The sequence below is a fragment of the Hirundo rustica genome, chromosome 4 (genome assembly GCF_015227805.2).
Source record: "Hirundo rustica isolate bHirRus1 chromosome 4, bHirRus1.pri.v3, whole genome shotgun sequence".
Taxonomy (NCBI): domain Eukaryota; kingdom Metazoa; phylum Chordata; class Aves; order Passeriformes; family Hirundinidae; genus Hirundo; species Hirundo rustica.
In genome coordinates this window covers 54,592,823-54,607,206 of record NC_053453.1, presented here as the reverse complement: position 1 = coordinate 54,607,206, position 14,384 = coordinate 54,592,823, and the positions used below count along the sequence as shown (strand labels likewise).

The 14,384-nt window shown below is 49.1% G+C and overlaps 1 protein-coding gene across 1 annotated transcript; it reads left to right on the top strand.

The window, feature by feature from the left end:
• Nucleotides 1-6,827: 6,827 nt before the first annotated feature.
• HMOX1 (heme oxygenase 1) lies at nt 6,828-13,106 on the top strand. Its single transcript, XM_040063087.2, has 5 exons — nt 6,828-7,092; nt 7,406-7,526; nt 9,809-10,300; nt 10,913-11,024; nt 12,378-13,106. Exons 1-5 carry the CDS (start codon nt 7,061-7,063, stop codon nt 12,512-12,514), a joined length of 894 nt encoding a protein of 297 aa, XP_039919021.1. The 5' UTR covers nt 6,828-7,060; the 3' UTR covers nt 12,515-13,106.
• The last annotated feature ends 1,278 nt before the right edge of the window (nt 13,107-14,384 follow it).

The following is a 14,384-nucleotide window of genomic DNA, read 5'->3' as shown; positions in this document are numbered from 1 at the left end:
AAAACAAAGTTTTCCCGTACTCTAGTATTATGCTGTAACCATCAGCCCTGTGCAGCCTCGCACAGCGACCACATGCATTCATCCACACGTTGTGACTGCACGGGGGATGGGAAGGGGTGCTTGTGCTCAGCCTAAGCATCCCTTAATAACCACATCGAGAACAGGATCCTGACCTGGACAGATATTTCGCATGACCCAGAACAGCTGTTGCTATGCCAGATGAAGAAAGACAAAACATCCTTGTACTGGGTCAGAGTTGCTCGGCATCTCTAAAAACTACAAGTTACACTAGAAGTTAATGACAATTTCCATGATGTTTGGGTAGTGTGATACTTAGCATGCGGCATCACATTCATACAGGCAAAAAATTACACGTTTCTCTTTTACCAACTGCTAACCTCCAAATAGTACAGGAACTTTTTTTCTTTTAAAGGTGGTAACAAAAATACGTCCTGACTTCCCACAGTATTGTCTCACAAAGTCAGCACAGAAGTGTCCTGAGCCAGTACACTGAGGCTGTTCTCCATTCCACAGGACTTTCATGTTGCTTTGCCACATCAAAACTTCCTCAAAGCTTATTTTGAATAACAAAATTGTCCCCCCCTTCACAAAATGAGAATAAAGCCACTTCCTCTTTCTTTTAGATTACTGTTGGTGCTGCTAAGGGTGGATGAAGACAATATAAACAAATTAAGGAAAAGTAGGTGCTCCAGTGCTCAGGAACAAGGGAATAGAGATGGCCATTGACAGGATTACTCCCCCTGAGCACAAGTTCACTGCAGTGCTGTCTTCAGCAGCCTTCCTGCAAGGCTGGACATCGGCCCTTGCCAGGAGTTCTTGGATGCAACAGAGAGGTTGGGGGCTCAGCCCTGCCAAGGAAACTTCTGGGGACACTGCAGCAGGGATTTTCTTGAGGGGATCAGGAATTCCCTCGCAGCATAGAAAAGCTACATGTGCCTCTCTCCAGTCACTTGTTTTCCTGGCCAATCTCGGCAGAAAAGTGCGGATCGGGCACGAAGCAAATTCGACAGCAGGGTGAGGCAAGGACACGGCTTTCCGGCAGCTTTAGGGGCGTCTCTTTCACCGGCAGAGAGTGGTAGGGAAATCTGTTTAGAAATGTTGTTGTGAGGCACTTCAGTGGTATTTTTATCTGCTTGACCAAAAAACAAACAAGCAAGCAAAAACCCCACCCAAGGTGTGGGTGATCTGCCAGCAGTGCCCCTCTGCCCTGGGCAGGGACACGTTTTGCGCTGGCATGCACACCATGACCCATCGGCTTCAGCAGGGCAGGCTCACCCCACAGCAGGTACCTTCAGCCTCGCCACTTGCCCAGTACCTTTGGTTCCCTCTCGGCCTCTGCCAGAACACACCCGGCAGCCGAACACTTCAAATCCCACGTTGCCTTGTTAATGATTATTCAGCTAAAGAGCTGCCGACACCGCCCCGAGGTCCGGCTGTGCCCAGCGCTGCTCATGGGAAGGGCTGAGCCCAAAGCCCTGAGTCCTAGGGAATGATTCCCCACGAACAGGGGATGAGATTCTGGCTCTCTTGCTGTACCGGCTGCAGTCCGTAAGCTCCATCGTGCACAGGGCTCTCCAATGCTGAGCCCACTCTGCCCTAAACTAAGGTCTTTGAAGTAATATCTGCCCTTTCTAACCTTTCTTTGGCTTATTTGTCCTCGTCAGCAGGTACCTATCACCCTTTCAAAACAGGCAGCAGCTCGGTGGGGTAAATAAGGTCCCGCCTGCCCTGGAGCGATCTTTGGTAATGAGTGAAGGAGGGAGCACAGTCTATGCCACAGATACCCTATGTGTGTCTTGAGTAAGACGCTTAAATTTGGCACATCCTGAATGCCAGTTTCTAAAATGGATTCATTCCCACGCATTGTTCCTGAGTTCGCTGTTTTCCACCAGCACGGGTGAAAGCTGGGTGCCCATCCAGCACCCCAGTGTCCCCATGCCTTGATTCCCCCGAATGGAGCAGAGCCTGTCCCGGTCCCGCAGCAGATGGACACAGCAATCCTCTGTGCCCCCAGGTCAGAGAGGCGTGCAGCTTTCCCAGCTCGGAACACCAGCTTTTCCAACCCTTCCTGCCTCACCCGGTGCGGCTCTGGGCAGGACAGCGGAAAGGGGAATATTTTGTAGCCGCAAGTGATGCCGCACGTTCCGCCAGGGCATGAGCCCCAAAACCCGCAGACGCCTCCCGCTAGTGCTGAGTCACCCTCTTCCCAGCGGGGGCGTCCTGCTGAGTCAGGGTCAGGCCGGGCCGCCGCGATTGCTGAGTACAGGCTGTGCCAGGGGCTCTTTGCTGAGTCACGGCGGAGCGGGCTCCACGTGAGCCTCTTTATGGCAGGGCGGTCCCTCCGCAGCGCTGAGATTGCAGCTGCGGCTCCTGGCCCCGGCCCCAATGCCGCGGACAGCTCGAGAAATCTCCAGAAAGAGCCCCTTCCTGCGGCCCAGCGTTTCTCCTGTACCCTGGACCAGGAAACCACGCAGGGGTGGTTTGGAAACCTTGCGAGGAGGGGGGACTTGGGATTCACTTTCTGTGCAAAACTTGGCTTCCCGTTCGTCCTTTTCCTGAGAAAAGGGTGTGAGCAGTGTAGTACAAGGTCCTCTTTGTTGCATATGTGTCATTTTTCAAATTCAAAGTTTCACTGTTTGTTCTGTATTGCAGTCAGGGCACACTTTGTTTTCCACGGTTGCGGCGCTGAAACAAAGGAGGCAGCAGCACCGATTGAAACATTTGCACAAATGGGATTTTTATTTGCTAACTCTCTCCCATTCTCTTCCATACCTCCCTCTGGCTGCCAAAGCAGCTCCTAGCTGGACGCAGGATTGACTCCCATGACCACCAAGACTCTAGGAAGTGTGGTGGGCTCTATGGACCCTCTCCCACAGCTTCAGTCCAGTGTACCCATAACCTCCTGTGTGCTTAAGGCACATGCCTTTCAGGGCACTTGCTGTGTTCTCCCTCCTTTTCACCGCTCTGTTTCCAGACAGCCCAGGCTCTCTCCTTGCTCATAGCTATGTCTTGGCGACACCAATGTGCTGCAATACTCATATACCCAAACATCTATGAAAATATTTATTGTAATCTGCATTTCCTGTTTTTGTCACGCTGGTTCATTTATCCTGGGAAATCTGCCTGTGCCTCCATCTCCCACCACAATGTTTTCCAGGGTTCCTGTGTAGGGGGTTGCCTAGCACAGCCATGCCTGTCTATACAACTCTCCAAAGGTACCAGCAGTGCCAGCCCCATGGACAGCTACAGCACCTGAGCTCTCCACAGGGATTTCCAGTGCACTGGACTCTTGGCCTCCCTTTTTTCCACCTGTATCTTTGATCTAGACTTTTGGGAATTTTGGATGCTGGGAGAGCAGTGAGCTCAGGCAGTTCTGCCAAGGTGGGGCTGGGAGAGGTAATTCCCCTTTGGTAAACACAACACACAGGATATCCCTGTACGCTCCAGCGCAGACTCCTTTTTCCAGCGAGTCATTTTAAGCAGTTACTGTAACTCCTTTTTCCCCTACCATTACACAGCAAATCCTGGTCACTGAGTCATCTTTCCGAGCGCAAACCAGGCAGCTGCATTTTGCTGTGTCACGGTTTGAGAGAGCCCATTAGCCTCTCTGAGCTGGCTAAGGCTGGTTTTCCCCACGGGAGCCAAGCCCAGCTGAGCTGAGCTGCTGGGAGCTGCCGGCCAGAGCCCAGCATGGAACAGCACTACCCACAAGGGACTCAGGAGAGCTGACTTTGCATCCCGTGACTGCCTGTGTCACTAGACATTTCTGGCCATAAATCTACTGGCAAAATAGGCTGTTAGTGTACAAAGAGGAGAAAATTCCCCACTTCCCGGTTCAACATGGAAACACTGACCCCTCAATAACTTTCTGTTGTTTTTAACTATTCATCTCCCATCTCATGACTAAGCATTTTCTCAGGGGCTAGGATGTGCAGACAGGGTTTTAAGCCCAGCAGGAACTTTTACAAATATCTTGCCTGATGCTACTTTATTTATCCTTGCTAGAAATCCCCTGGGCAGTTTTGCTGGTCTCCTCACGGTGAGTAGCTCTGGCACCACTCAGCCACAGCTCACTGGAAGGGCAGGAGACAGCAGGACTTCTGGCAGGCACAGTGGAGACCCCAGCTCTGATACTTTAGTGATATTCAAGCAGAATTTCCTAGTGACCTGGATGCGGGCTGGCCTCTGATTTCCCACGGCACACTGTGCTCTGGGAGCCAGTCTGCTCCTTCCACTAAAAGCACTCACCTCCCTCCCTGCTCTCTGCTCCCAAGTGCCCACTTCCAAAGTTCTCTTAGAGGGAGAGATGGTCCCTCAGAAATCCCTGCTGGTGCATTGCCTTGCTCAGTGTCACTGACCTCCCACCCATCATAAAGCAACAGCACAGCAGAAGCAATTCAAGCCTTTGCTGCAGAACACTGGAGGGGACAGAAATGCTCCAGGCCAGCAACTGCAAAGATGATGACACCCCACTTTCAGTTCTCCTTCCATCTTGCTGCAGGGCATTTGGGCCTTTCCAGCGAACTAGGCTCAGTCTCACAGCTTATCCATCCCAAGAAACCCAAACCAGAGAGAGATCAGACAGCATAAATCACTTCTGGGGCATGGCTTGCTTGTCTGCACCTTTGCAAATGTCCTGGCAGAGGTGAGCTGCAACTCTTGTGACCTGCCCAGGGGAAGGTAAAGCCCCAAGAGCCAGAGGAAGTACTGCTCCATGTCCTGGGGCAGCATGGTTACAAGCCAGAAAACCTGGAATGGTAGCAACATGACTAGACACCCTCTCTTTCTTCCCCCCAGTCTCATTCAGACCTACCACAATCCTGGATGAAAGGGGAAAAAGCCTTTCAGATATATCTTTTATAAAGCCTCCAAGCATGCAGCTTCTTGTAAGAAGGCAGGTGGGCAGGCTGGGGACAAAATCATTGGCTTGAAAGCACCCAGCAAGTCCTCAGGAAGAACTGGGTGCATTGCCAGGGCTGCAGGTGAAAGGAGGGGCAGGGCCTGAGGATTGGATTTTTTCATATTATTTCACAAAATGAATAATATACTCTCATAATTCTTATTCTCGTATAATTCTCATATATTTCCTACTTTCCTCCACCAGAACTAGAGGTTCAATTTGTGCTCCAGCTTCCTCTGTCAGAATAGGACTCACTGAAAATGACAGAAAATGAGAGCTTTAAAGAGTTGTGCCAGAGGGAAGCATTCATTTTGGGGCCATTCCAGTGACAAACTGGTATCAATATTTTCAGGAGGCACTGGCCATGGGGCTTTCTGCTCTGCATATCGACTCTGCACTCTCAGGAGATGTTTGAGGCTTTGTCACACTTGGTTTGAAGATTCAGACATCCTGATACGTTTATTTTACCTTCCAGAAGAGCAAGCAAGTTGTCTGCAGTGGCAAGGGGGTAAGAATGGAATGTGTTAGCTTTTGCTCAGCATGCACTGTTGCTTTAAAAGACAAAAGCAAGACAGGAAAAGTCTGGCTGAGTCAGGATGGAAACGCTGAGTAATCCTTCCTGAACGCTGCATGCCAGATGTGTGCTGGAGTCAAAAAAAGAAGCGTGGCAGCCTATTTTTTCTAGAACAGCTTTTTAACCTGCAGCCCCCAGTCCTGCTGGGGGCTGGTGTGGGTGTAGTGACAGGGAGACATGCGAGGTGCTGGCTTGGATGGCAGCATCCTCAGAGGGGACTGGCTGCAGAGGGACAGCAGATGCCACAGTCCTTCTCCTTCCTCCCAGGTTCTGCCTCCCCACCACCTCCTGCACCGCTGTACCAGGAGTTTTTCACACCCACAGCAGCAGGAGAAGGATGGCTCTAAGTGCCCTGCTCTTTTGGGCTGAGCACAAATGTGTGCTTTTCCAAAGTACATCCAGCCAGTGCCTCGTGTGTCCCTGCAAGCCCAGCTTCCAGCATAGCTACAGGTGGGAAAGAAGAGCCCAGTTTCATCTGTTGGCTGCTTCACTGACCCCTTTATTTAAAAAATAAAATAAAATAAAATAAAATAAAATAAAATAAAATAAAATAAAATAAAATAAAATAAAATAAAATAAAATAAAAAATCAGCAGAGCAACAGCTAATGGCAGAAGAACTATGTCCAACTCTTTTCCCAAATCAGAGAAGTTTTTTGTCTTTGAAAGTCTCTGCAAACTTCCTCAGCTTCCCATAAGTCTTGTATGATAACTTTTCAGCTACCCCAGCCTTCTGGGTATCTAGGAGATGACACGCTATTTTCCTAAATTGCCCTGCACGCTGCTGTGGTGACAACAGGAGCCAGCTGTCAAACAAATCAGATGCCATTGTTTCCACGAGCAAGAGAGCGTGGAATGGATTTCGCTGCGCATCGGTGCTGGCACACCCGTGCCGGCCCTGTGCAAAGCTCAGCGCCGAGGGCAAGGGGGAACTGCACAAGGGCAGCTCTGGCACCTGCAGGCCGGCGCTGGCACACGCCTGAGCACAGACAGGGGGGTGGGATGGTTTATACCCGAGCTGTGCGAGACCAGGAGATGGTGAGTGCCGGGTTAGCTCTCCAGGCAGGGTGCAAAGCGCACAGACTGCGGTGTAGGGCGAGGAGGCTGCCCTCTGTGCCCCGGGCATTAGCCCTGTAAATCCACCCTCCTTGTCCAACCCTGCTGTTCCCAGGACGATGAGCACCTCCTGCAGTACCTGCGCTCCGCCTGCCACAGGCAAGGCACTGAAAGGGTTACAGGACCAGGCACCCTTAACAGAGAAGTTTCTGGACATCCTCTTGTTTTTGCTTAGTTATCGAGATGCATCAGGTGACTTCCTTCTGGTTCCTTGGGGCTGCAGGCCAGGAGAGGGTGACAGCCAGGCTGGGAAGGGAAGTGCTGTTGTGTTGCAAGAAGTTTGTACTCACACTGAGGTCAGCGGTTCGCTGCTCACGTGGCCTGGCAGTATAAAGCTGGATGAGGGAGTCAGGCTGCCCAGCTCAGAGCTTCACTGTCCTGGAAGCTGAAAGGAAGCAGGAAAGCACAAGCAACAGCAGGAAAGCAGAGGAGTGAAACGACGTGGAGAAACATGGAAACTTCCCAGTCACACAGCTCCGGAAGGTGAGAGTGGAAAGGGAATGAGAGGGAAGTGGTTTTTGTCAGGAGTGTTGTGTTTCTCCCCTTGCTTTTAGGCATGCTGTTCCTGTTCCTGCTCTGCAGGGAAAGGCACGCTGCTGCCTCCACCTCTGGATGGAGTCAGTCTTCCTTGCTCGGGACACTGTCTGGAAAGCTGATGCTTTCTGGTTCCCATCCCAATCTCTAAGGAATGTTCTGCTCTTTTGTTCTGCCATCCTAGGCTCCCTCTTTTGTCCTAGAGAGCTAAAATCTGTTTTGTCAGAAGAGACAGCACTAACAGCTGTTTGTTCTTCCCCAGAATGTCCACAGACCTGTCAGAACTGTTGAAGGAAGCTACCAAGGAGGTGCACGAGCAGGCAGAGAACACGCCGTTCATGAGGAATTTCCAAAAGGGGCAGGTGTCGCTCCAGGAGTTTAAGGTACTTCATGGCAGAACTGCTCAGATCAGATGGGCTGTGAGGGGATGGAAGGGGGAGGATGGGGCCAGTACAGGTAAAGAGGATGGGGACATGATATATCAGCATCTCCTACGAAAAACATGAAAAACATCAAACTTCTGCACCCTGAGGTCTTATTGGCTCCTCTTGCAGAAGGTGGGGAAGGACTGTGCATATCACGATGGGGAGCCAAGCTGAAACAGGAGAAAATAGACAAAGAGGTTGATGGGACTAATGCTATTGCCTTCCTCTTCCTTCATAAATGCCTGCATGTTAATTATTGCCAGTCATAGTTAATGGAGATAGAACTATGTTCAGATACTTGAGCAGCCAAAATGCCCAAAAGAGGGGAAGTTCTATATTTACAACATACTAGGCAGCTAGAAATAATGACGGGATAGTGAGAAAGTGAGGATATGGAATCATTGCTGGCACTGAACTTGGCATTGTCACTTGAGTTATGCCACAGCTGAGATCACGAACAATAACTGAAAATCAGACTGAGTTTGAGCAACCCATGTCTGCTGCTAACAAGCAGGAGCCTGTTGCTTTTTTCAAGATAAAAGAAACATTTCCACATATTAGCCTAACCTGGCCAGATACAATTCCTGGGATCTGACCCACGTAACAAAGCCATGAGCAAAACCAAAGCAAACACCTGGGCCAGAAATTCCTGAGAGGCTATAGGATGTGACGCATGGACTTGCAAATAACAGCTACCGATTCAACCTGTGGCTTAATTACTTTGTTGTTGAATTGTTCCTGGGGAAATAAATCCACAGAAGTAGGAAAGAGACTACTTCTTCCTGACAGGTGACATTCAGATTACTTAGCTAAGCATAAATTCAATCTCAGGTCCTGACTTCCTGCTGTGAGAAATACGGCATTGGTTAGGCAGTGAACTTTGAGACAGGCAAGGATGTAAAAAGACCTTCAGGAATAAAACTTCATTTCTTAGATTATTCTCACATGCCGTCAGGTGAATGAGATGGGACATGGATATTAAAAATTAACAAGATTTTAAAAGCCATGTTTTTCATTAAACCACTACCTTCCTCTGAAAACAATCAGCTTTTGCTTAATTGTAAGGCAATGTTCCCATATTTTCTTTTCCGCTAAGCTGGGTAACAGGTTACTGTTTAAAAAAACTCTGTTTTTGTTTACTCTCTTGGCAGACCTATTTATCTGGCCTGCTACGTGACTCCCCAGATGGTGGATATTTGTTTCCACAACCAGTCACTGCCCGTGTGCTTATCAGAGTCCTATTTGCTGGCACAGTGGGGAAAGGTTGAAACAGGAACTCTCTCACTGCAGAACTTACTGCTTTGTGAGAAAGTAAACTGCTTTCTCTCCTACCATAATCAGCATAATCCCCCCTACCCAAACCTGACCCACCTCTACTGTAACACCTTCATCTTTTACCATTTGCTGCTCAGAAGGGGTCCCAGGGTAGGGAAAGGGTGGTGTAGGTGTAACAGCCTCTGAAAACAGAATGCCTGGGGAAGGAAAGAACACAGCTATATTGTCTCAGACCACGTGGAAAAGCTGGCAAATAGAAGAAAGTATCACATAAACTGGGAAAAACAACAATAACAATGGTTTCAAAATAGAGGGGAGAACACAGCCTCACAGCATTCCTTCACAAAGGCATCTTTCAGAGCCAGGCTGTGCCTCCAGATCCCTTTTATCTTGTCTCCCTGGGGCAACTGAGGAGGCAACCCCATTTGCATGCCTGAGTGAGAAGAGTGGTGGTGCCTCAGTTCCCAGGATAGTGGGATGCTGACAGGATGAATATGTTGAAAAATAACCAGGGTGTGTCATCATCTCATAAGGCCCCACGAAGGGAAGCCACATTTCGGAGCATTCAAATTTGAACAATGTACCAGAAAAGATACCTTTGGGAATTCCCTCTCTATTGACTGAGGGAATGGGAAGAGCCCAGGAATGCTTAAACAGGGCTCCAGCTTACATTACACCAAGCTGCAAGACTTTAACTTGAAGGCAAGGCAGTGACTTTAAGGGCAAGTAAGACCAATACCTGCTGGAAAGGGCTCACCTGACTGCTGTCTCACGAAGGGGAAGGGCTAAACAGTGTCTCCCTTACTTTGTGCTGTTTTCCACACGGGAAATCTGCAACATCACAGATGTTTGTGACTCATAGTGGGTGTGCCCATCAGTACCTTTTTTGTTAGTACAATTTGTCCCACTGACTTGAAAAAGCCAAACAGATGCATCTGAAGCACATTCTCTTTCTTCTCTTTCAGCTGGTTACAGCGTCCCTGTACTTCATCTACTCTGCTCTGGAGGAGGAGATTGAACGAAACAAGAACAATCCAGTGTATGCTCCTGTGTATTTTCCAGCGGAGCTGCACCGCAAAGCTGCCCTGGAGGAAGACTTGAAGTACTTCTATGGCAGAAACTGGAGGGAAGAGATCCCATGTCCTGAAGCTACTCGGAAATATGTTGAGAGGCTTCACTACATAGGCAAGAACGAGCCAGAGCTCCTGGTGGCCCATGCCTACACTCGGTATTTGGGAGACCTGTCTGGGGGGCAGGTGCTGAAGAAAATTGCCCAGAAGGCCCTCCAGCTTCCCAGCACTGGGGAAGGGCTGGCTTTCTTCACCTTTGATGGGGTCTCCAATGCCACCAAGTTCAAGCAGCTCTATCGCTCCCGCATGAATTCTCTCGAGATGGACCTTGCCACTAAGAAAAGAGTCATGGACGAGGCCAAGAAAGCATTCCTGTTAAATATACAGGTGAGTAACAACCAGCCAGCCCTGCCAGCCCACATTTCTCTCAAACAAGAAAATAGATACAGGGGAAACATGAGGCCAGTATTTCCACTAGGGAGCTTATGAGAAGTTGCGGATCAGGGTGAGCTGGTCAGAGTTGGATGGCCATGCTTCTCCAACCTGGGAACCAAATAAAACAATGGTCTCTGAAAGGTCTTCTCCCTCCCTTAGTGTTTGAATCCAGTCTCTTCCATAAGCCACTATTCAGATATGAATGAGGGTTAATACTGGGAGTGGGGATTACCATCTAGGATCTGTCCTGCCTCTGTGGTGAAGCTCCACAGGTCTGCGGTGCACTCTGACCAGGTGACAGGTACCTTGCTTTCCTTCCCAACAGAAGATTGGCAATAGCCTTCTCCTTAGCTGAAAGCTTCAGGGAGAACCCGTAAAGCAAACGAGGAGTTTGAAAGACATCCTCTTGACCTCACAGGCAACTTTTGTTCTATGCAAAATGTGCCAGGAGACTTAGAATGAAGCCTCGTGTCTTCCTCTATTTCCTAAAGTTCCTGGGAAAGGGCAAGTGGTCCAGTGAAAGGACAAGAGGCCACGTAATGAGACAGTGTTCCTTCTTCTCAGGTGTTCGAGGCGCTGCAGGAGCTGGTGTCCAAGGGCCAGGAGAATGGTCCCCCTGTGCAGCCAAAGGCAGAGCTTCTTCGCACGAGGAACATCAACAAATCACATGAGCAAGGTAAGACACTTGTAAGGGCAGGTGCTTCACAGTGCTCCTTCCTGTCCGTCTCCTCCCTTCTGTCCTCGTTTGTAAAAGCCATTGGGAAACAAGCACGAGGTGCTTGCCCCATCTCTTCTCCAGCCATCAGCAGGTGGTGCAAGGAGAGGCACTGCTGTGTGCAACGTTTCTTCTAGACATGACAGAGCGAGGGTAACACGTGTGGGGTCTCCAGAAAGTGTGTCAGTGAGGAAGCATTACAAAAAGAGACTCCTCTCTCCACCTCTAGGACTTTAACAAATGTAAGGTTCATTCACCACAAGGAAAACTGACCTTGAGCTCGTAGAAGGAAAGGCATCAATTCTGGGTGCTGCAGATCAGCCACGGTGCTATGATGTTGACAGAAGGTTCTTCTGGACACAGTCCTATCCAGCGGCCTGTCCTTTTGGACTGTGTCTCCCTCTGATCATTTTCCTGCTTTCCAGAAGTATTTACTGAAAACACTCCAGAAAGTGTGCTGGGTTTATAGTGGGCAGTGCTCTGGAGGGTGGAGTGTAATCAGCTTGTAAGTCAGGCTTGTACCTGAGTGAGGAATGAGCTCAGATGTTTACAGAGCAGAGTGGTTTCCATGATGACATGCAATTCAAATAAAAACCCCCTTATGACGTACTCATTCTGAAACTAAAATGGAGCTTTGTTTTCAGTGCATACTGGATTGAACCATAGGTTTTCCATGGCAAGGATGCAAAGCAAACCCTCTCTTAAGCATCTCTAGAGAGTGAAGATTAAAGCAGCTTCTGTGGGAAAGGCTTTAAAAGTTCTGTGAAACTTTGCCATTCCTTTCCCAATGCATGCCCACAAGTAAGATTTTCAGGAAAATTTGTTGGATGAGGGATCCCATCCTTAAGCTGTACTGCAAAAATTGCTTGGAGTGCTGAAGACTGTTCACTGTCTTTAGATGCCTAACTATTTAAATCAGTGAGAAGTAGGAGACAAAATGCCTTTTAAAAATCTAGCTTCAGTATTTGTCTGTCTTCTGCACACATGAGGGGTTTGATGGAGCTGGGCAGTGCATGTATAAGCTTGTAAGGAGACAAGGGAAGAGGCTGGCAGTCACCTACAGGCAGAAGGGCTGTGAGCCTTTGGGATTCCAAAGTCCAGTCTGTTGCTTCCCTTCACTGGGCGAGCAGAACCTGCTGCCACTGCTTCTCCCAGCTGGGCTCTGGGCTTGCTCTTCTTCCCTGGATAACTCCAGCAGGGTGTGCTCTGGCACTGGGGAGAGCAAACATCACACATCAGCAGCTTATTGCCTCAACCTCTTCTCACTTGTTTTTTGGTTTTTTTTTTTTTTCTTTTTCTCCCTATTTGGTCTAGGTCCAGCAGCTGGGAAAGAAAGTGAGAGGACAAAGATGAGAAACACAGACACGACACCCACCACCTCCCTGGTGCGGTGGATTGTGGCGCTCAGCTTCCTTGCCATGACAGTCGCTGTGGGCTTATTTGCCATGTGAAAAAGCAGGACCTTCACCTTCTCTTTGTGACTTCCCTCACCCTGAACTAATCCACCATCCCCAGTCCTTGTGAAAGAAATTACCCCCGACTGGGTACTGTGATCTTGGTTCTGCCACTAACACTGCGAGACGTTCCTCCCCAGAAATCAGAGTGCTGTAAGGGGGCTCAGGCAAAGTCTCTCCTGTGCTTGGTGTGAGCTCTTCTCAGAGACTAACTTTATCACCAAAAACCAAGGGTAGAAAAGGCTAAAAACAATGGCCGAGAATCGTCGTTGCTTTACAGAGTGCCTACAAAAACCCTACAGGATCAGAAACACAGCTTCGATACCTCTCCTTCCTCAGAAAGACGGAGCTCCTCGGAGCTCTGTTTGCTCAGTTTTTTTGTACTGCTAGATAATACTGTGATCACTTTCTCTGTGGAGCCATGGCTCCCATGGGTTACAGACGGTTTTACATGACACTAGTAGGTCTTTGTTGTTTCTTTTTCCAATCATTTTTGATCTTTGAAAAACAAAAGACAGTTGTTGAAGATGCAGTGTCATTCTTGTCTGGTTGTATAATTTATACACGTAATAAATTTCAGTGTAAATTCTTCAGGCCTGGTGTTTCCTATTATTCAAGCCTTACCCAGGGAACTTTCTTCCTCCTAGTTTTATGTCTTTTGGAGCTGCTGCTTGCACAGACTTGACAATAGACAGAAATGGGAGCTATCATCAGAGCCAGACTCTGCTCTCTCAGTGCTAACAATAACCTGTTATAAGCTGGGGCAGATTCCTTTGGCTCCTACACACTACCCTTTCTTTCTAGAAACAGCATGAAATTCAGTGAGCATGCCAAGTATTTTTAAGGGGTAGAAGGGGTACATAAGAGCTGGTTGCTATTCTATCACAAGCAAAAGGTGATGGGACTCTCAGCTGGTTGAAACCGGGACAGCTCTCCCTGAACTGCCGGCAAGGAGCTGCATTACCAGGCCACCTTTGCAAGAACTTCAGCATGAATCAGAACTGAAAGCGTTTCCACCACCCAAAAGTTAAAAGCATCCTAGGTTTTGATCGAGGCAGCTGAATTGGAGGCATCAAGCACACAGCCACTGCCCTCACCCAAGTAGCAAACCAACCCCCTCCCTCCCAGGACTTAGCACACAGGTGGCGTTGCTAAAAGCACGCCAAACACACAGCACTGCTGGAGCAGCTCACGCACACAGCTTGCTTTCCCTGCCTTTTGCTGAGGCAGATCTGGAGGGCTGGCTTTGTGCCCTGCCTGCTCCAGGAGCTCTCCTGAGAAAGATAAAGATTTTAACAAAGGGTCCAGGCCATTAGTTATTAGCAGTTAGTAGTTAGTTGTGGGTATCCTCTGTTCTATGTATCAATGTTATCTGTTAGTTATCTGTTTAATGTACTGTTGTACCCTAAAACCCAATCGTAAATGCACTGATTCTGTGGTTCGAATGTTACATTCATCCCGTCCCGTACTTTCCCTGTACCCCTACCTTAGTCTGTAAGCCCCGCTGCTCTCCGAGACACCGCCCACATACCAGCCTGCCCATCAACTTGGGGGCCTCGCCCACTCCTCGCCTGCTCTGGGCCTGTCACCGCCTCTATGCAAATCGAGTATAGCCGGAAGTGAGTCTAGAACCAAGAACCGCTCCGAACAGCGAGCCCGATCAAGACCCGGAGAGACGGAATGCAGCGCTGAGTGGGGAAAGAGCCAAGGTAGCTGCCAGTATCATCTACAAACACCAAGAGGAGTCGCCATAACCTCTGAAGTCCCTGCTAAGAGTCACCCCCCCTAGACATTCGAGCCATCAGCGAGCCTAGGGACTCCCGTGAGGCGTGGCTTCCGGCTCTGCGACGACAGCGGCGCAGATCCG

Excerpts from the sequence above, each read along its gene's own strand:
- HMOX1 (XM_040063087.2), top strand. The coding sequence starts at position 7,061 with ATGGAAACTTCCCAGTCACACAGCTCCGGAAG. Across the intron at positions 7,093-7,405 it reads CAGTCACACAGCTCCGGAAG|AATGTCCACAGACCTGTCAG; the intron begins GTGAGAGTGGAA and ends GTTCTTCCCCAG. Across the intron at positions 7,527-9,808 it reads TGTCGCTCCAGGAGTTTAAG|CTGGTTACAGCGTCCCTGTA; the intron begins GTACTTCATGGC and ends CTTCTCTTTCAG.